At 45.7% G+C, this 22,164-nt stretch overlaps 1 protein-coding gene and 1 pseudogene across 1 annotated transcript in view; both read left to right on the forward strand.

The window, feature by feature from the left end:
• LOC129033914 (serotransferrin) overlaps positions 1–22,164 on the forward strand; it is a 32,402-nt gene that overhangs the window by 1,180 nt on the left and 9,058 nt on the right. Inside the window, exons 2-13 of the mRNA XM_054483112.1 lie at positions 1,419–1,591; positions 6,384–6,492; positions 7,285–7,461; positions 8,154–8,286; positions 9,085–9,140; positions 9,638–9,816; positions 10,575–10,752; positions 11,980–12,134; positions 16,977–17,070; positions 17,661–17,693; positions 19,066–19,218; positions 20,815–20,950. Of these exons, the coding sequence (XP_054339087.1) occupies positions 1,419–1,591; positions 6,384–6,492; positions 7,285–7,461; positions 8,154–8,286; positions 9,085–9,140; positions 9,638–9,816; positions 10,575–10,752; positions 11,980–12,134; positions 16,977–17,070; positions 17,661–17,693; positions 19,066–19,218; positions 20,815–20,950 (1,576 nt within the window). The remainder of the gene's footprint in view (positions 1–1,418; positions 1,592–6,383; positions 6,493–7,284; positions 7,462–8,153; positions 8,287–9,084; positions 9,141–9,637; positions 9,817–10,574; positions 10,753–11,979; positions 12,135–16,976; positions 17,071–17,660; positions 17,694–19,065; positions 19,219–20,814; positions 20,951–22,164) is intronic.
• On the forward strand, positions 12,743–15,975 carry LOC129033919 (fatty acid CoA ligase Acsl3-like; annotated as a pseudogene).

Below are 22,164 nucleotides of genomic sequence, written 5' to 3' on the forward strand. Positions count from 1 at the left end.
GGAGGGTCAGGTGAGGGTCAGCGAGGTGGCGGATGCCGGGTACCAGTGGCAGATGTTGCACACATCCTGCTATGGGGCAGTGACTGCTGCCTCACTCCCCGACCTCCTGAGGTGGGGCCCCCTTCATACTCTAACTTCTGCCTGCCATTCATGGGGCATTTGTCACACTATGGGGGCTTCCACGTTTAGTTGTCTCTCCCCATAAGCTAGCAATTCCTTGAGAGAGGACCCCACGTTACTTGCCTTTATCCCCTCACAGAGCACTTCACAGGCTCTGCAAGGTAATGCTCCACTGAGGACACATTCTCGCCTGTGGGAACTCTGGAGGCATGGCTTTGTGGAGGGGCTGCCACAGACTTACGTTGCCTCCTAGGATTTCCCATGGGCCAACAGGGAAAATGGGGGTCGCTGGGGTGACCATCCCTGGTGGCCCCTCCTCATGCATCCTGGAGAGCTGTGGGCCTCCTCTCCACAGGCTTGGTGGATCTTCTTCAGAGCCAGTGAGTCAGCCTTGCTGTTGTGGCCCACAAGGAGTGGAGATGACAGAGGGCCTTGGGGACCGGGCAAAAGCTCATGTGATAGGGATGCTGTCTCTGCAACCATGTGGATTTTAATAGTTAGCCATGGCTGGCTTCAGCTTTTTTTGTGAATGGCAGCCAAAAAGTGTGGTGAAAATGGAGGGATAGTTCAGTGGTGACAGAGGGGAGACTGTTGAATTTGTGGAGTTTTTAGTTATTCCTAAACAGAGAGCAACAGACAAGAGTTACAGACAAATTAATCTTTTCGTTAATTTACCCTCAACTAGTGGCCAAGAAGGGGTGTAACTCAGAATGTTTTCTTCTTTTGTGCCCTGAGTAGCAGACCCAGAGTCTGGAGACCCAGATTCTAGGCCTGGCTTGGCCAACAACAAGCAGGGTGACCTTGGGTTAAAAAAAAAAAAAAAAAAAAAAAGGCATCATTCTCTGAGTCTCACTCCCTCTTCTCAAAAAGATGGCAATTCCTCCCCCACTGGTTTTCCGTAGTTAAGGTATCGAGCCAATGTGTTGGGGTAGCTGCAAACGCCCTGTGCATACTGAGGCTTATGTTCCATGGGGGGCCAGGGACCAGGACAGTGGTGGGAGGAGACAAGGCGGATACAGAGGAGCAGATTGTCATCTCCAGCTGGGAGCTGATGGCCATGCCTGCATCCCTCTGGCCAGCAAAGGGTGGTCAGTAGGAAACTGGCAGGCCATTAGGGCAACCTTCTATTGGCTCAGTCTCAGAATGCAGTAGAACTTGTGCCCTGTAGCGTTCATGGACAGGAGTGAGAGGAGGACAGGACTGAGGGGATGTGGCTGTCAAGGCCTTTCTAGGGGTGATGCTGTCTCTCCCTCAGCACAGGGAGTGGGTCCCTTCCCTCTCTGGCCTCTCTCCCCCAGGGCTGTGTCTGGCTGTCCCTGATAAAACTGTGAGATGGTGTGCAGTGTCGGAGCATGAGGCCACTAAGTGCCAGAGTTTCCGCGACCATATGAAAGGCGTCCTTCCACCGGATGGTCCCAGTGTTGCTTGTGTGAAGAAAGCCTCCTACATTGATTGCATCAGGGCCATTGCGGTAAGTCGCTGCTGCCTAGAAGAGAGTGGAAGAAAGCCATACTTTCTCTGTTTCCAGTCACTTTGGAACAATTCTTTACTCACAGGTAGGAGGCTGATATATGGGGCAGTCAACCTTGACTGTTATTAAAATCACTTCAAAAGTGGAAACGGGGAGGTTTTCTTTAATGTGTCTGGAAAGCAAAAGTCAAAAAGCACATTGACTTTTGCTTTCCAGACACAGTAGATGCAAGGGTGACTGTTTTGAGACAGTAGGTTCTCTGAACTTGGCGAAAATATAAGAATGCCTGCTATCAGGCTGGGCGCGGTGGCTCATGCCTGAAATCGTAGCACTTTGGGAGGCTAAGGCAGGTGGATCACCTGAGGGCAGGAGTTTGAGACCAGCCTGGACAACATGGTGAAACCCCATCTCTACTAAAAAATACAAAAATTCACTGGGCATGGTGGTGCATGCCTGTAATCCCAGCTACTTGGGAGGCTAAGGCAGGAGAATCGCTTGAACCGGGGAGGCGGAGGTTGCAGTGAGCCAAGATTCTGCCACTGCACTCCAGCCTAGGTGACAGAGTGAGGCTCCATCTCAAAATAAATAAATAAATAAATAAATAAATAAATAAATAAGAATGCCCACTATCAAAATTATTATATAACCTTCTTTGGCAGCTTTTGATACACAACTGGGAAGATGAGTGATGCATGCAGGGGGAAGAGTAAAGTGTCCTGATTGCAGGTGACAGCTGATCCTTTTGTTCTTAGGTCTACAAAAATGCTCTTCATTCTTTCAACGTTGCCCCTGCCCATCTGTACATGTCAGATCCTGTGCTGGGCAATGGGGCTGCAGTGATGAATTAAATACATTGGTCCTTACCCTCAGGGAGCTCATGGCCTAGTCAGGAGAGCAGAAAAACACACGAATAAGTAAACAACTAATTCCAAAATGTGGGGATGTACAATGGAGGGAAAGAGGAGAGTGTTCTGACAGGGACTCATGGAAAAACCTGCTTTGTCCTGGATGGTCAGAGACCATCTCTCTGAGAGAGATATAATGAAGCTGAGACCCAAGGACTGAGCCTGGGTGGGCTCCAGTGTAAAATACACCAGGCAGCAAACAAAGAGCATATGCAAAGGGCCTGAGGCAGAGCAGAGCGGGCTTATTTAAGTTGCTAGTGGGAGGCCAGGGTAATGGGAGCTGTCAAAGATAAGCACAGCCAGATATTAGTTTAGGCAGTGACAATAGGTTTCATTCAGTAACTACTGACAGTGGGGGAAAGAGCTAGGCTCCATTCTGATTTGTGCAGTGGTGATGTGAGCATTTTAAAGGGAGAATGAGGAAGGGGAGAACGCAGGGCTCTGTAGAGTCAGAGAAGTAAAAAGGTAGAAAGGGCTGGTCAGTGTAAATGTGAGGAGGCCAGCTGTGTCTGATAGCTGGCAGTTCTCTTGATTAGGACTCTATTCTCCCACAGAGACTGCGAGACAGACACTCTATCCATTCTGATGATTGTGTTGCAAAGGAATGGCTCTCAGTCCTTGAGAGAGATGCTTGTGAGTTTCAAGAGATACATATTCACAGTTTTAAGCCCTTTTTAGTAAATGCTCTTGGAAAGGGAGGTCAGGGGCCTATCATCAGTTGTGTGTTGACTAGAAGAAACAGGTACATTTTCCTGGCAGCACTGAGTTTTCTTAGGCAAGCACTTTAAGGGGAACCGGGGCCATCCTAGGGACACAGATTTGTTCTGCTAGGAGCCATGCCAGAGTCTGGTCAGGTCTCTTAGTGCAGGGGTTTGGACAGACTTGTCAAGTGTGGGAAATTCTACATTCTCAGCACAAAGCAAGCAGGAGGTTAGCCGAAGGGAAAAGGTGGAAGAGGTAAACACATCCAGATGGAGCCTGGCTTCCCTCGAGGAATCCGCACTGGGGTTTTCCTCCTCTACCCATGTCTTCCTGCTGGCTTCCCCTTGGCTTCCCTCCAGCCTTCTCTCTGTAGCTTTCCTTCTTCTGGGTTTGGTTATCTTGACTTGTGAGAGCTTGCTTGATTAGAATCCTGTCCCTCCCAGCTGGTGCAGGTTCCCCTGGGAACCCCGCAGCTCTAGTGCTGGATGCTGTATTTTAGGCCTTAGCTCTTCGGCTCCCTGAGCCCCCGAGGCACCAGTGATTTCTTGGTGTCTTGGCAAAGAAAGACCAGGTTCCTGACCACTCTCCCAACCCCACTGCACTGGGCAAAGCTCTCGTTTGTTTGCTTCATTTTTTAAAAAATATATATATTTTGTATTATACTTTAAGTTCTAGGGTACACGTGCACAATGTGCAGGTTTGTTACATATGTATACATGTGCCATGTTGGTGTGCTGCACCCTGTTTGCTTCGTTTTTATTCAACAATGTGAGGACTGGGGAAGGGAAGGTGTTTGCAGATTAAACAAAACCACGAAGTGTGCTTCATATATAAGGTCTAGTTGTTGTGGAACAGAAAGGCCCATCATGTCTCTTAATTTTGTTTTGTATTGTGGTATATTAAAAATATGTTCTACAACCCAAATATCCATTGATGAGTGAATAGATAAATAAAATGTGGTGAACACAAATGATGAGATATTTTTCGCCTTAAAAATAAATGAAACTCTGATATGTGCTACACCGAGATGAACCTTGAAAACATAAGTGAAGCAAGCTAGATACAAAAGGACAAATATTGTAAGATTCCACTTTTATTAAGTATCTAGAATAGTCAAATTTATAGAAACAGAAAGTAGCATAATGACTACCAGGGGCTGGGGTGGGGGAGAAATAGGAGGTAATTGTTTAATGTGTGAAGAGTTTCAGTTTCTGGAGATGGATAGAGGTGATGGTTATAAAACAATGTGAATGCATGTACTTAATGCCACTAAAATGTACACTTGAAAATGGTTAAAATTGGCTGGGCGCAGTGGCTCTTGCCTGTAATCCCAGCACTTTGGGAGGCCGAGGCGGGTGGATCACCTGAGGTCAGGAGTTCGAGACCAGCCTGGCCAACATGGTGAAACCCCATCTCTACTAAAAAAAATACAAAAATTAGCCGGGTGTGATGGCAGGCGCCTTAATCCCAGCTACTTGGGAGGCAGAGGCAGGAGAATCGTTTGAACCCGGGAGGCAGAGGTTGCAGTGAGCCGAGATCGAGCCATTGCACTCAAGCCTGGGGGACAAGAGCGAGACTGCTGATACAGTTTGTCTTACAACGTATTTTATTTCATTTAGAAATACTATTGTCTTATTACTTGATTGTAACACAACAAAGCTCATGGAACTATAGTTTTTGCTTTGTAATTTTTTTTTTTTTTTTTTTTTGAGAGTCTTGCTCTGTCACCTAGGCTAGAGTGTAGTGGTGCAATCTCGGCTCACTGCAACCTCTGCGTCCCAGGTTCAAGCGATTCTCCTGCCTCAGCCTCCCAAGTGGCTGGTATTACAGGCATGTGCCACCAAGCCCAGCTAATTTTTGTTTGTTTTGGTAGAGACAGTGTTTCACCGTATTGGCTAGGCTGGTCTCGAACTCCTAACCTCAGGTGATCCACTTGCCTCGGCTTCCCAAAGTGCTGGAAGTACAAGGTATGAGCCACTATACCCGGCCTGCTTTGTAATTTGATCAATGAGAAATCTTCATAGAGAACTGGCAAGGGCTTCTGGAAAAATCATTTTGATTAAAGACATTTAAAACAAAAAAGGAGTAAAACTATGTGTTTAAGTGTCTAAATAAAAGATGGTTGGGCTCACTTTAAGGATTTACATAAAAAGAAAATAAATTATAGATCTAGTAAGAAGGCAGCTATAGTATTTCAAGGGACCTGTTGATGTAAAGATGAGGGCTTATAGAAGCACAAAGTCAAAAAGGAACATAACCTGAAGTAACAGTGTAATGATAAGAAATAAACCCGGACTGTCTGGACTCAAATCCCAGCTCCATGACTTACTGGCTACGTGGCCCAGGGAAGTGACTTAACCTTTCTGTGTCTCAGATTTCTCACTTGTAAAATGGAGCTGAGATAGAAAGAGAGATGGGCTGCCCATGTGTTGGAGTAGACATTTATACCAGAGATGAGCAAAAATGGAAGTAATAATCAAGCTTTTGATCATTCAGTACATAGTATCACCAAGAAGCTAAACCCAGAGAAAGTGCCCAATCCCTCAGCAAAAGGGTAATGCAGTTTTATGGACCCAGGACAGGAAGGAAGAGCATTGAGTACCGAGTCAGAGTGAAGATGAATGTTTTCAAGGTTCCCATCTTCCCCTAGAAAAAAAATCTCCACAGAAGCACCTGAGGAAGACCTCAAAGGAAGTCTCAAAATAAAGAGGGCTCTGAGCAAAGGTCATGGGCTAGGAATGAAAACAGGTGTAAGAAGGGCGTGGCCACCCCAAGAGAGCTGTGTCCTTGATAGCAGAGTCCCCTTCAGAGACTGCATTGCACTGGCTGTGCTCTGAGTCTGGGGTGGCGAGGGCGGCTTTCTCCCACGGAGCCTGCCAGGTTAATCCTTCGTAATTGCCTACGGTAAAGTCACGTAGGATTTTTGGCCAGGAGCTGGGCACCTCATCAGGGAAAAGAGAAACACAATCCATCCCTCTGTCTATGCAGAAGGAATAGGAATTTCGTGGCTACGTGCCCTTGCGAGGGAGACAGAGTCAACTGAAGCCAGCAGGTCTGTGCATGGTCTAGTCGAGTTCTGGCCCTGGGTCCGTGGAGTCCTGGTAGCCACTCTCTACTTGTGTGGGTTGAGGTGGACCTTCCTTGGAAGTCAAGGCTTCATCCAGGACTGGCCTGTTCTCTTTCAGGCAAATGAAGCGGATGCTGTGACGCTGGATGCAGGTTTGGTGTATGACGCTTACCTGGCTCCCAATAACCTGAAGCCTGTGGTGGCAGAGTTCTACGGGTCAAAAGAGGGTAAGTTCTACCCGGGACCCCAGGAAGGAGTTGTCATCCTTATTCTCTATGCTGAGTGTTGTGTTTTACAGGCAGGTTTTGGATATCAGATATAATGAACGTTCATCTTTGGAGAGTGAGTAGAGAGTGAGGGGCCCCGTCAGCCACCACAGCCACACATCAAGGCCTCTGGGGGCTTTGGGCTGGCTGAGGGCTGGTGCTCCTAAAACTGACCCCTGGGCCAGGGGGATATGCTTATCAGAGAAACACAGCAGGCTGTGTGCAGCTTGACTTGAAGGCTACTGCGGTCTAGTGATATGTCTAGGGTCCCTGGAGGCCTCTGGAGCCATAGGTACCACTCACACAGGAGAGGTCACTCTGGAGCACACACTCAGATGCCAGCAGCCCTGCAAGTCTTCTGAGATCAACCTGACTGTCTCTGGGCCTGTGCCAGGGGACAGGAAATGCTTTGATGGGCCTCTGTTGCCACAGCTCCAGTTTCCTGGTGGCTAGGGTTGGTTAGGTGTAGGCAGACACGCTGCAGGGCCAGGGGAGGCAAAGCATTCAGGACACATGTGCGTGTGGTCTTCTTGCCCCTGTTTGCCTGGAGGGGTAATATTACAAATATACCTTCTATGGTCTTCTCTCTCCCCTGCAAGCCTAGGAAGGTCTTCCTGATTCCCCACTCCTTATCACCCAGTCCAGTAAAAGCATGGCCTCTCCACCCCCCTTCCTCCTCAAGAGTCCGGTGGTGATGAGCCATGTTTCCCTACACCAGGCTGAGGGCCTTCCATTCATACTGTGCCTTTGCAGATCCACAGACTTTCTATTATGCTGTTGCTGTGGTGAAGAAGGATAGTGGCTTCCAGATGAACCAGCTTCGAGGCAAGAAGTCCTGCCACACGGGTCTAGGCAGGTCCGCTGGGTGGAACATCCCCATAGGCTTACTTTACTGTGACTTACCTGAGCCACGTAAACCTCTTGAGAAAGGTAAGCTGGCAGGAGTCTGGGTGCCCTCGAGCAGCTGCCTCTGCTCCAGATGCCCACACAGGCCGCACTAGGCAATCACCATCAGCAGACATGTGGGATGAACTCAGGTGGGGGAAGGAGGTTAACGAACTTTAAACTGGCAGGTCTGCTGCACCAGCAGCACTTGGGAGGTGGAGCTGAGCTTTTTTCTGCTCTGAGCTCCCAGCACCCCAGCAGAGGCTGTTCTGATGAGTGAGGAAAGGGCGCAAGGCTCGGCAGAGGGCTTCAGTCTAGATGATGGTGGCTCTCTTGTCCGCTTCTCTGGATTTCTTTCCTGGAGGTTTCTCTGGAGCCCTGCACCTCTCTAAGCACTTCTCTCATGTCTGGGGCATGGATCCCAGAAGGGACCTCTCTCTGAGCTGTTCCAGCCTCTGACGAAGCAGGGAGAAGGTGTGCTGAGAAAGACCTGAGATAGGCCTTGGTTAGTGGGAAGCATAGGCCTGTTTCCTCTGATGGATGGTGGCAAGACAGAGATCAACTTGTTCCTATTAGAAATCCTTGATCTTGATGAGTTAGCATAAGGGCAAGCTGGGACTGCATGTACTGGTTTGGTTTTAGTCCCCTCTGTTCCCTGATGGGCCTGGGTGGGGTGATACCATTGGCTGTGGCCAGCCTCACTCATGCTCTGTTGTCCATTTCTCTGTGCTGAGCAGCAGTGGCCAATTTCTTCTCGGGCAGCTGTGTCCCCTGTGCGGATGGGACGGACTTCCCCCAGCTGTGTCAACTGTGTCCAGGGTGTGGCTGCTCCACCCTTAACCAATACTTCAGCTACTCGGGAGCCTTCAAGTGAGTGAGATGTCTGCTGCTCCATGGTGGCCAAAGTGCCAAATGTCCTCAGGGTGAGAATTCTTTCCTGGTCCAAAGCCGAGCCCTGCCTGCCTACAGGGGCATCAAGGTGGCCTAATCCCCTCCCAGTGAGTCAGAAGCACAACCTGGGACTCCTAGGCCAAGCCAGCCCATGCTCCCTTTCATCTGACCCTGACAAGCAGGTCCTTTTCCTGGGGGCCCTTCCTTTCTCCCCAGAGCCCTCAAGCCTGGTCGGTGTATCCTCTCAGTGGATCGGGCAGAGCCTGAAAGGACAATCATGCCTCTAGTGTCTGGGCCCACTGTCCAGGGACTGGCCCTCTTCCCTCAATCTCAGCAGTGTTACCTGCTCAGCACACTGCCTATCTCCTGCCCCTATCACTGTCTCTATCTGGGAAGCTGATTTCTTACTCTCTCTTTTTACCTTGATTATATCCTAAAGTTTTACAACCAGCCAAAGGCACATTTTCACCCTCAGGAGACACTATACCATTATCTTCTATTCCAGAAGTTTAAAAACTCTTTTCACATGAAAATATCTTCAGTTGCATTTTGCTTCTTTGGGTTATGAAGGCTTTTTATCTCGTGTGAGCTCATTCCCCCATCTCAGCACTGCACTGGAGGTCTGCACACCATGGTGTTGCTTCAGCTACGGGGCTGCACAGAGGCTTTCCCCAGGCTCTATCCTAGTGTGAGTGCTGGACAGTGTGATCAGACTCTGCAGGTGCAGGAGAAGGGCCTGCCCTGCAGGAGCCCTGCTGATTTGTTTCTTTGACCCAGGTGTCTGAAGGATGGTGCTGGGGATGTGGCCTTTGTCAAGCACTCGACTGTATTTGGTAAGAATGAGACAAGAATCCACCAGGGCCCCTCCAAGTAGTGGGTGTTCTTTTTCTGTGTTCCCTTTTTCATGCTCAGTAGTTGGACATGAGCATACTGTATTTCTCCTTTATCATTGCCTGGGTTTCCACCTGTGCAGAGTTAGGTACCTACGGGGTCCCCATCTGGATTCCTGGGCCTCTTTCCATCATTCAGTCTCTCCACACAGTGCCTCTGCCTCTGGGGTAGTGTTGCCATAACCAAGGACTGGGGGTTGGTGCTGCTTAGGTCAGGCTCATGGTGGAATGAGGAGCAATCACTGCTACATGGGCATCAGAAGCCTTTACCTGGCTGTGGGGTCTTGAGCAAGTCATTCTCCTGCATGTTCTCTGGCCTTCAGTGCTCACTCCAGGCCTCTCAGCTCATACTTTCTATGATCAATGGAATTTCAAGGATGGGCACCACAGCCCATGGCTCTGCTGTGTTAAGCTCACCTGGGCTTTCCCTTGTTTCCCAGAGAACTTGGCAAACAAGGCTGACAGGGACCAGTATGAGCTGCTTTGCCTGGACAACACCCGGAAGCCGGTAGATGAATACAAGGACTGCCACTTGGCCCAGGTCCCTTCTCACACCGTCGTGGCCCGAAGTATGGGCGGCAAGGAGGACTTGATCTGGGAGCTTCTCAACCAGGCCCAGGTATCCCCACCTGCCACCCTCCCCTCCAGCTTAGTGCTCCCTGCTTGGATTTGGGGGTTTTCCTCCTGGCCATCTTGTCACTCTGGAAGTCTGTGTGTTCAGGATACAGTGGGAGCCATGCCACACGTCATTAAGTTCTCTAAAAGCTGGGACTCCTCACAGAGCAGCAGGGAGCCTGCTGTGGTGCTACCATCTGCCGCCCTTGCCTTTCTGGCTGGTGACACCTGAAGAGGCTCTGTATTGCTCTGTTCCATTCCTTTCTACCTAAACTTCAAGGCCCAAAGTGAAACCCCTCCCTAAGGAGGCTTTCCATGACCCTCCCAAAAGGAAATGGTCTCTCTCCCCATGCCCCTCAGCCTGGCTGTGAGGGGGCTGCCTACACAGCGGCTTTACTTCTCAAGAGCTGTGTGATTTGGGCTCAGCCAGCTTCCTCTTGCCGAGCCCTCCCATCTGTCCACTGAGAGTTTGACTGGCAACCATACAGGGCAGGCTCTGGATTAACCACGTTTCTTGTTCTCACCGATGTCTCAACCCGTTCCGGGAGACAGGCACAGAAGCAGGTTCAGGGAAATCGCGGACCCACGAGGGCTACAGGCAGAGGAGTGCTGGGTGAGCAGGAGCAGGTCCGACTGCCCTCTCTCCTGGCATCTTGAACTTTTTCATGTTGTTTCCTGCAGAGATTTGTTTTCTCTTCAGTCCCATTTCTCAGCCTCCTTTCTTCTCTGTTGCCATCCACTATTATGTTTTTCTATGAACAGGAACATTTTGGCAAAGACAAATCAAAAGAATTCCAACTATTCAGCTCTCCTCATGGGAAGGACCTGCTGTTTAAGGACTCTGCCCATGGGTTTTTAAAAGTACCCCCCAGGATGGATGCCAGGATGTACCTGGGCTATGAGTATGTCACTGCCATCCGGAATCTACGGGAAGGCACATGTGAGTACCTGGGAAGAACCAGGTGACCACAAGCACTTGGGAAACCTGGTGAGCACAGGGGCCAGAGATTGAGTCTTTTCAGGGACCTGCACGCCTCTCCCGATGCTCCTTTTTCTGACCTGTCTGTGAGCCCAGTGTTAGACTGATGCTGAATGGCGTTAGTCATTATGAGATGGCCTTGATGTCACCATGGGCTTTAAAGGAAATCCACATTTAAAATGACGTGGGTTGGTTCCAGTATTTCCTTTGCATCAATCAGGACTGCCTTACCTACTTTGTGAAGCCAATTAGCTTATCACAGAGTAAGTGAAATAGAACAAAATTGCTGTATATTGCACATCTCCAGCCAGTCAACATGTACCATAATGAAGAGGCGCTCTAAGAGAGGTTGATCCCAGTCCTCAATTTCATTGAGTCACTGTGGTTTTGCTTGACCATTCATTTATTCAGCAGACATTTATTGAACATCTAGCCATATGCTCTGCTAGGTGCTGGACATAGGATGGCATGACAAATATATATCTGATTCTGTTGTCCTGGTAATTTCAAACTGGGGAGAAGATAAATGTTTAATGAATAGTCATGCTGTTGGATGATGATTACAAAACAAGAGATATGCTTAAAAGGGGAAAAATATAACAACAAAATACCATGGCCCTATGAGAGTGCAAAACAAAGAAAAACAGGCCCTGGACTTGGGGTTAAGGCAAAGCTTCCTTGAGGAAGTGACTCTTGAGCTCAGTCTGAAAGATGAGCAGATGTACATTTATTCATCAGACATTTATTATGCTGACCATGTGCTAGCATTGCCCTAACCCTGAGGATGCCCTGGTGAACAAGACAGGGAGGGCCCTTTCTCTGTTGGAGCTTCTGTTCTCCTGCAGAAAACCTGACAATAAACAATGAACATATAAATAAGAACACCTCCAGTAGTTAAGTGCTATCTGAAAAACAGGAAGGAAAAAAACAGCCAGAGGTCATGTAGTGCCCAGAGGCTGGAGAGGAAAGTTGGCTTCTCAGAAGACATAAAAAACTAAATTTAAATGAGAAGTCAACCAAGAGATTGTGCATTGACTTTGCTTTCTAAGGTGATTAATTCCTTGAATGGGGTCTGTTTGTTTATTGCTGGCAAATCCCAGCATTTGCATGAAGACAGTGAGTAGTGCTGATAAACACCAGGCAACAGCTAGGGCCGCTTCTGATCTTTGCTCTTGTTTTATGCCATAGGCCCGGAAGCCCTAACAGATGAATGCAAGCCTGTGAAGTGGTGTGCGCTGAGCCACCATGAGAGGCTCAAGTGTGATGAGTGGAGTGTTAACAGTGCAGGGAAAATAGAGTGTGTATCAGCAGAGACCACTGAAGACTGCATCGCCAAGATCATGGTATGTCACTCCAGCCTTCCTAGGGCAGCGTCCCTGTCATTGCTGCCTGCTGGCCCCCAAGACTGAGCTAGGGAGTGTTCCTGGGAATGATGCAAACACCTGGCTCCCAGGAACCTTGCCCTGACTATGTGAGCACAGCCCCACCGGAGGTTCAGAATCTTTGAGCTTGTGGATCTGAAGGGTGCCCACAGGGCTCAGTTACCTCCTCGTATGAGTGTATGGTGAAAGGGCAGGCTGAGCGGTGCCTGCTTAGGGAGGCTGGACCATGGTGTGAGTGTCCTGAGACCACTGGTGTGCCATGATCACTGTGGTAAGATCCTGAGTGCCTGGTAGGATCCAAGCAGGTAGAAATTTGCTTTGTTGATCAAAAGAGTATCCTAGCCGGGCATGGTGGCATGCACCTGTAGTCCCAGCTACTTCGGAAGCTGAGGCAGGAGGATTGCTTGAGCCCAGGAGTTCATGGCTAGCAACTTAGCAGGACCTTGTCTCTAAAAACTTTTTTTTTTTTAAAAAAAAGAAAGAATATTCCATGTTGGCTTACAGAGAATTTTTAAAATCCTGAATGATATAAAGAAGAAATAAAAAGTACTTATAATCATGTAATTCAGAGAAAAGTCCCTTATTGGGATCATTTCATGTAGGTTGCTTGCTACCTTTTACTCACTCACAGTATCTAGTAAGCTTTTCCCATATCATAAATCATTCTTGTAAAACCTAATCTGGAGCTTCTGTGTTAGTGCACACATCAAGATGGGGTAGCGTGGTTTGCCTAGAGAGAACATGAAGTGCCAAGCTCCACTCCCCCTCCTCCCCGCATTTCTTGCCCTCTGTGTCTCTTCCATTTGGCTATTCTTGAGTTGGATCCTTTATAATAAAATCAGCAAATATATTGAAACAAAGATGCATATTATAAAGGCACTAGTACCTCTTGCCATTGTCAACTGATTTTTGCTGAAATATGTTAATTCTGCTTTTTGAGCACTTATGAATAACCAAGTATCTTCAGAACTATGTACCATGAAGCAAAAAGGGACCATCAACCTCATTATTTTATATTTCATACAATTTATAAATATCACTTTATACTATTTTAACATACATTCCATTTTAATTTTTGTCTGAGTCAAGACAAGAAAAACCAAACTAAGTTAAAGCAAAGCCTACAAATTCAAAACCTGAGTCTATACAAATCTGTTAGCAGTTTGAGTGGCTGGGCTTCAATATTATACTCTGGATGTGATACAATAGATAAAGTTTTTACGTCTGTAAAAAAAAAAGGAAGAGCAAAAGACTCTTGGGAACATGTGAAATCTTAAATGAAGAAGATTAAGTACAACCAAATGGAAACATATTTTAAAAGGTTCTTCTTGGACATCATAATTTGCCCTCCTATGAAGATGTCATCGTTTGAGCCTTTAATGTTGGAAATAGCTTACAGATGTTGGGGCAGAAACCAAAGACCAATATTGCCATGTTCTGTGAGACCACGTCCAAGTGGATGATTGCTGGATAGGTATGTTTCATGCATAACATTTAGTTCATAAAATTGTATGCTACTTTAGGAGGTCCAGGGTCTGTGGATTAATGAAACAGAAGTAACCAATATCATTGCTAGTAAAGAATTATTGGAAACAAAGTTGAAAGACATAGTTTATTTGGTCCCACACCTGTGACATATCATCACTGTCAATGGGAAGCCACTGACCTGTCCCAGTTTCCCAAGGTTGTTATCGTGGACACCATGGCTGCAGTAGAAAGCAAAGGTGAGTGTGGAAAACAGATCCCAGAGTGACCAGTGCCCTCAATTATTGCAGTAATCATGTTCATGAGTAGACACACAGGACTTCCAAAGGGAGTCATCATCTCGCATAGAAACATCATTACTGGTATTACTGGGATGGCAGAAGGGATTCCCAGACTGGAAGAGGAAGATGGCTACACTGGATATTTACCTGTGGCCCATGTTCTAGAATTAAGCGTTGAGCTTCTTTGTTTTTCTCATGGATGGCTGCTTGGCTACTCTTCACTCCAGACTTTAGTGGATCAGTCTTTAAACGTAAAAAATGGGCTGGGCAGTGTGGCATGCAGCTGTAGTACCAGCTACTCAGGAGGCTGAGGTAGGAGGATTGCTTGAGCCCAGGAGTCTGAGTCCAGCCTGGGAAACATAGTGAGACACCATCTCAAAAAAATAAAAAATAAAAAAATAAAAACCGGAAGCAAAGGGTCTACTTCCAGGTTGAAACCAACACTGATGGCAGCTCTTCTGGAAATCATGGATCAGATCTACCAAAATGTCATGAATAAAGTGTATGAAATGAGTAGCCTTCAACAGAATCTGTTTATTCTGGCCTATAATTATAAAATGGAACACATTTCAAAAGATCATAGTACTGGATTGTGTGACAGCTTTGTTTTCTGGAAATTGTGAAGCTTTCTAGGTGGAAATATTCAGCTTTTATTGTACGAAAGTGCTCCACTTTCTGCAACAGGCAGCAAGTTCATGAATATGTTTTTGTTGTGGTCAGGGATCCAGACTCACTGAACCTACAGGGGCTGGAATAATTATAGATGTGTGGATTACAATACTGGCAGAAGTGGGAGTCCCATTAGTTTGCCGTGAAGTTAAATTAAAGAACTGGGAGGAAGCTGGATACTTTAATACTGAAAAACCACATCCCAGAGGTGGAATTCTTATCGGTGGCTAAAAAGTGACAATGGGATGCTACAGAAACAAAGCAGAAACAAAAGCTGATTTCTTTGAAGATGGAAATGGACAGAAGTGGTTATGTCCTGGAGATGCTGAAGAGTTTGATGGTTGTTTACAGATGATCGATCATAAAAAGGACCTTGTAAAACTATAGGCAGGAGACTATGTTTCCCTTGGGAAAGTAGAGCCAACTCTGAAGAATCTCTCAGTAATAGATGACATTTGTGCATTTGCAAACAGTTAATTGTTGTTATGTCATTGGATTTGTTGTGCCAAATCAAAAGGAACTAACAGAACTAACTTGAAAGAAAGGACTTATAGGAACTTGGGAGGAGCTGTCTAACAGTTGTGAAACAGAAGATGAGGTGCAGTAGTCCCCCTTTATGTGAGGTTTCGCTTTCTTGGGTTATACCTACAGTCAACCGTGGTCCAAAAATGTTAAGATATTTTGAGAGAGAGAGAGAGAGCACATTAATATAACTTTTATTATAGTATAATTGTTCTGTTTTATTATTGTTGTTGTTAATCTCTTACTGTGCCTAATTTATAAACTTTATCATAGGCTTGTAGGTTTAGGAAATAAACATTGTATAGGGTTTCAGGTTCCAAGACTGGGGGTCTTGGAACATATCCCTTGCGGATAAGAGGGGACTACCATACTTAAAGTACTTTCTGAAGCTGCTATTTGAGCATGTCTGAAAAAGTTTGAAAATCCATTAAAAATTGGTTTGAGCCCTGACCCATGGATCCTGAAACTGGTCTGGTGACAGGTGCCTTCAAGCTAAAACACAAAGAATTTATTACACATTACCAGGCAGACTCTGAGCGAATGTGTGGAAGAAATGATTTTTCTCTTTTGGCATCAGTTTGCTACAGTGAGCTCAAATCAAATAGGAAATTATTTGAAATGCATGTTTCAAACTGTGAGGTAAACTCCATTCCTCATATTCAACCTAGATTTTTACTTCTGAAGACATCACCATTTTCAACAGACAGGATTAGTAAAATAGTAGGAGAGCAAACTTGTGTCTTTTTCCTTTTCCCCTCCTACAACTACCTTTACCACCTGTGACTGTATTGTCAGTATAAGGAGTTTTCTGAATCATAGTGAGGAAGCAGATTTCTAAAACCTCAAGTTTCTAAACATGACCTATATGTTCAGTTTATGACTTTTTAAAGTTTGGATGTGTAGAGGGAGGTATTGAAAATATATAAAGTGGCTGTTGGGGGGTGCTTTTTAACTTACAGTATTAAAAAAATGCAAGGCTATTGATGTGAAATTACGTACATTTCAAATGCTTATGAATCAAATCATTGAGGATAATATTTGCTGATGTGTAATTATTATCTTGCATGAATTGAGAGAAATAAATAGAGCCATACTTACGTTTTAAAGAAAAAAATGATATTTTAATATTGATATCTATTCCATAGCATGGATGTGCTTCCACTTATTTAGCTATTTCTCTGTCATTGAGCATTTAGTTTAATTTTCTTTTTGCTATTATAAATCACACCTGTTATTTTTGCCCACTTACACATTTTGTCCAAATAGTTGCCCACCAATCTGATTGTTCTTTTATGGTTTATTACTAGAAAGTATATTGCCAGGCCAAAGGGAAATCTTACAAACCTTGTTGAATCTAAGCATCCCTGAAATTTGGGGCTTATTAGAGCTGAGATTTAGAACATTTGAAAATATTTGACTCATTCATTAAACACATATGCACCAAACACGGAAATAGCACTCACCCAAGGAGGCTGACATTAGAGGCTAGAGCCCCGCTTCAGAAGGTGCTGTGTTCCACAGCCACAGCCACGAGTCCCTGACTCCACTCATCCATCTGCACATGAGAATTCTTGGTGAGAGGGCAAGAGGACTGAATGTGGGTCTTTGCTCTTGAACTAGGCACCTGGAGTTGATGATCAGTTTATGATGGTTGGGTGAAAATGAGAGTATATTTGATTTTCTCTGCTGAGTGTGCCTGGCTGAGCCTTTGGGGGCTCAGTATCAGCATCTGCTGTCTCCCTGGCATTCATGTGCTGGGAAGGCTGCTTCAAGGAAACAGCTGGAAAAGTGGGTGGCACAGGAAACAGCCTCTTTTCATCTGCTGTGATTTGCTGTGTCTTTGCAGAATGGAGAAGCTGATGCCATGAGCTTGGATGGAGGGTTTGTCTACATAGCGGGCAAGTGTGGTCTGGTGCCTGTCTTGGCAGAAAACTACAATAGTAAGTGGTGGGGAGCACCTCTCTGTGTTTTCTTCCCTCGGGGCCATGGAGAGAGGAGATGGAAAAATCACAGCCTGATTCATACCACAGCTGCCATAAAGCTTTCCCTCTCTGAGCACCTCCTACTTTGCAAGCTCTGGGCTCCTTCATCTCAAATCCCCACAGTCATCTTGAAGGTTGGGAGTTATAGTACATTCCAGAAATGGGAAATGAAAGTTCTGCACTGGGAAGTCCTCACTGAAGATGCAAAGGACAGCTGGGATTTCTGGCAGTCTTCCAGGTTCCAAAACTCACACTTCTCTCGCTGCCCTGTTGCTAGGATTTAAATATAGTTGGCCAGCACTCCTCTGTGGGCTCAGTGCAGACAGAGCAGGAAACTTGACATTTGCAGTTTGTGGATAAATTCTAGAGGCCAGGAGGTGAAATGGACTTGCATCATCCAGAGAGTCTGGACTTGTTGGGAATTGGTGACATGTATAGATAATTTTCTCTGACTTTCTTTATTCTTAGCTGCAGCATTAAAAAAAGGCATGGTTTCCCAATCTATAAATCAGGGTTTAATGCCTTCTTCATTTTCTTTTCTCCTGCAGAGAGCGATAATTGTGAGAATACACCAGAGGCAGGTGAGTTTGAATTGGTAACCTCTGGAGTTAAAAGATAAATTCCCATTGTTTTGGGGAATTGGTTAGCTTTAAAATTCAAGTATATAAGGTGCTGTAAGAGACCAATTTTTACAATGCGAGAGAATCATGGAAGGATAGTAATTGATAATGATGGTTATCCCTTTACACTTGCCATGGCTTGCACACAGGATTTTTCACTTAATGCTATAAGGTAGGTTGTGGCATCCTCTAAGGATACACAAGTGGACCCTAAGCTCAGGGAGTTTACAGACAGATCATCTAGGATTATACATCTAGGAAGGGAAATCCAGGTCTTTTCCACTGATCCTCACCTTACATGACATGAAGCCTGCACATTTTCAGATAATAAGCACCAACCAAGGAACTTTGCTTATTTGTTCCTTACAGGGCTCAGTAGAGAGCCTCACACAGGAAGATATCAAGGGAACATAAAATTATCTGACCTTCTAGCCAGGGCTGGGTCCAGGAACCCAGGCCAACCTGGCTCTCACCCAGGGCTCTGGGTAAGTAAGGGTACATCTGAAGAAACAGAGCAGGAGCAAGTCAGGAAGTCTTACACCAAGGCGATCACTGGCCCCCTATGCTCAGGCCCCTGCAGGTCACATTCCAGACAGCCATTACTGTACAAGTCTGTCCTTGCCACTTCCACTGATTATAACCTCCCAGCCTCTCCCCATCACTTGGGGAGCTAAGCCCTTCAGCAGATATAGAAAAAGCCATTCTTATTCTATGGCTAATAAAGATTGTTTTCTGTTGGAAACTATAATCTCAATTAATTAAACTGTCAAACTGAAATCATAGGTTGATGTTCTATTTCCCATTTTAAGGACCAGTATATATTTGCTGCTGAAAATGGCAGCTGACTTGATATTGACATTTTCCATTTTGCATATTTATTTTGGTATAAAACTATATTCTCCTTATCAAAAAATGTTTGGCCCAATTTTTCTCTTTTGCTTATTGATCTTTTACTACTATATCTCAACACATGTTAATTTATGAAAGTTTGTGGTTACATTAGCTGTTTCAGTATCCATTCCTCTGATAGGACTCATTGGAGGGTGAATTGCTGGCTTATAACTTCAGTGACTTTATGCGCTTAGGGAAGGGTTATACACCCAGCCATTGATCTAATGATGGTGTTTTCACAATATTTTGTTTTTAAAGTTCAGATTAATCTCCTCCTGACAGAGTTCCTTGTACTTCCCCTCAGTCAATTACTGAGAAGATCCTCTCAAGATACAGTGACTGATTGAGGATATCTTTGCTTCCCTAGGGAAATTGAGTGGAAGCAGACACTCTGGAAGCCCCAGAGATGTTAATACATCCTTTTCTGGTGTCTTTCTTGTAGGGTATTTTGCTGTAGCAGTGGTGAAATCAGCTTCTGATCTCACCTGGGACAATCTGAAAGGCAAGAAGTCCTGCCATACGGCAGTTGGCAGAACCGCTGGCTGGAACATCCCCATGGGCCTGCTCTACAATAAGATCAACCACTGCAGATTTGGTGTGTGAATATTGGGAAGGAGGGCTGGTGAGGGCCATGCCAGAAAGCAGGGTCCTGCCTTAGGGAAGAGGAGTGTGGCATAAGATACTGTGGGCTCTGGTTCTAGAGAAGTAGAATTTGGTCAAAGAACAGTAGAATTCGCTGTCCTCAAGGACATAGCAACAAGGGCTGGGAGGGCTGGAACTGGGTTGCTGAGTTGGGACGGTTCATTTAGGTTGAACACAATGGCACGAGTGAATATACATTTATCTCTCATGAGAAAGACCAGCGGGGAGCAGTGCATGGCTGGTATGGTCATGAGAAACCCAGGCTCCTTCACACTTTCTGCTCCTCCATTCTGAGCATAAGACTTCCATCTTCAAGGTCACCCCATGGTTGCCATCGCATCCATGATCCGGGCAGCCCCAATCACCAAGGGGTTACAGCAAATGGAAGTTTATGCCACCTTTTTAAAGGAGCTCTCTAGGAAGTCTAACCAGTTATTTCAGCAAACTTCTCATTTCCCAGAACTTAGGTACATCACCATCCCTAGCTGTAAAAAAGAAATGTAATCTTTCACTTGGAAATGTCCCTACCCCAGATAAAACCAGATTTTTGTTACAAAGTACAAGGAGAAACAGATATTGGGTAGACAGGTAGCAATCCCTGCCACAAGGTTTTGTAGGGTATGTGAGTGTGGGTGATCCCGGGTCTCTTTATGGCATTGGCAATCTCACCAAGTCCCTGCCCAGCTCCTAGGACCCTTCTAAGCAGTAGAAATCACTTTATTTTCTATGTCCTCTGAATATCACCAGATATGAGCTTATTTCTACCCTGCTTAAACTTTTAAGTGTAAGTTCTCCCACGGACAGATGTTTTCCAGTGGTTTTGATTTACATTAGCTTCCTAAGTACTTTGTCCCTGCCACCTCCAAATTTGGGCAACTCTTTAAGAAAGAAAAGGCCTCTAAATCTGGTTATTAACCCAGAAAACCCTGTGGGGTCAGGGAAGTGGTGATAAGAGTATGTCTCTGTACCAGGGTGCTTTGTGACACCACTTAGACATGAAGCAGAGTGCGACCAGGGTGACATTCAGAAAACTCAGGATCCCCACTGACAAAGGCACTACCTCTGCTCTCCTGAACCTCCTAGCACTTTTATGGCCACAGGAGAGCAGCTGAGCTACAAAGAAAATTCCCCATCCCTTTCCTGAGGTTGGAGATGTAGCAAAGGCTCTTCTAATGAATGGCAGGGAACGGGAACATCTGAAAACAGGTGGCACAAGCTCAGGAAGCAAGACCTTCAGTCTTCATCCTTTTTCTGTTCCCTTTCATGACATTTTTCATTTCTTCTTTGTTTAGCGTAGTGATGACATCATTATTGTGCTCAAACAAATCCCCTCTGCCCTGAATTGTAATGGTCCTTAACTCCTTTTCCCAATCTCAATAGGTTCCCCTTTAAAGCCTATAGCCTGGCAAGTCCTGGGTTGGTGGTGGCTGGTCACACAATTAATGAATATGTTCTACTTATTCTGGGCCATGCAGCCCTGTTATCTCTTAAATAAAAGCTGCTTGCATTGACTCAGGAACAGCTGACTTCCTCTTGTCCTTCTGTGCAGATGAATTTTTCAGTGAAGGTTGTGCCCCTGGGTCTGAGAAAGACTCCAGTCTCTGTAAGCTGTGCATGGGCTCAGGCCCACACCTGTGTGAACCCAACAACAAAGAGGGATACTACGGCTACACCGGGGCTTTCAGGTGAGTCTTTTAACCCTGAAACAAATAGAATAATATACAAGCCTTGGCCAGATTTCTTTTAGGAACTAAGGTAAGATTCTTAGGTTCCTATTCCGTTAGTGCGGCGTGTATTAAGAGAGTAGATTTCACAACCAGATGTAGAGCCACATGGGGCGGGGCAGCCAGACTCCCCCAGGATGCTGACATGGCTGTCAAAGACAGCAGAGACTTATGTTTGGTACAGTTTAGCAGTTTTCAACTGGTGATGATTTGACCCCCAAGGGACATTTGGCAATGTTTGCAGACATTTTTTATTGTGACAATGCTTGGGTGGGGGAGGAAGTGCTCCTAGCATCTAACACATAGAAGCTGCTAAACATCCACCAATGCACAGGATAACACGGTACAACAAAGAATTATCCAGCCCCAAGTGTCACTAGTGCCTCAGCAATGATACCCTACTGTAGTTGGATAAACACTGAGTCGAGAGTTTGGCTCAAGCTTTTCCATGCACCTCTGGGTAATCCAGAACAATACTCATCTAGAAATACAGAATAGTACATGATTCCTAAATTCCTAACTACAATTGTACTTTATGGAGTTCATATCATTCATTTTCATAGAGACACCTGTGTATCTTGCTTTTTTTTTTTTTTTTTTTTTTTGGAGACAGGGTCTCTATATGTTGCCCAGGCTGGAGTGTAGTAGCACACTCATGGTTCACTGCAGCCTCAACCTGCTGAGCTCAAGTGATCCTCCCACCTCAGGCTCCCTAGTAGCTGGGATTACAGGCATGCACCACCACACCCAGCTAATTTTTGTATTTTTTGTAGAGACAGGGTTTTGCCATATTGCCTAGGCTGGTCTCAAACTCTTGGACTCAAGCAATCCTCCTGTCTTGGCCTCCCAAAGTGCTTGCACTCACAGGCGTGGGCCACGTCTGGCCCTACCTTACTACTTTTTAACTACCCATTCCGCTTTAGGCCTTCTGTTATCTGGTGGTTCATGAATCCATGAACTGCAAATGATGATGGTATTATAATTGAGCTTCCCAGTAATGCTGTAAAAAACAAAGGTCATTCCTATTTTCCAGTTAAAGCCACTTTGTAAGTTAGATTAAGTACAATTCACATTCCCCAAGTTTCTAATTTCACAAAGTAGAGCGTGTTGTTTTCACAAAAATTGAAGAGTTTGGGGGACTTAAAATAGAGTTCCCCTTTGCATTTTTATACCTT

Source organism: Pongo pygmaeus, chromosome 2 (assembly GCF_028885625.2).
Source record: "Pongo pygmaeus isolate AG05252 chromosome 2, NHGRI_mPonPyg2-v2.0_pri, whole genome shotgun sequence".
NCBI lineage: Eukaryota > Metazoa > Chordata > Mammalia > Primates > Hominidae > Pongo > Pongo pygmaeus.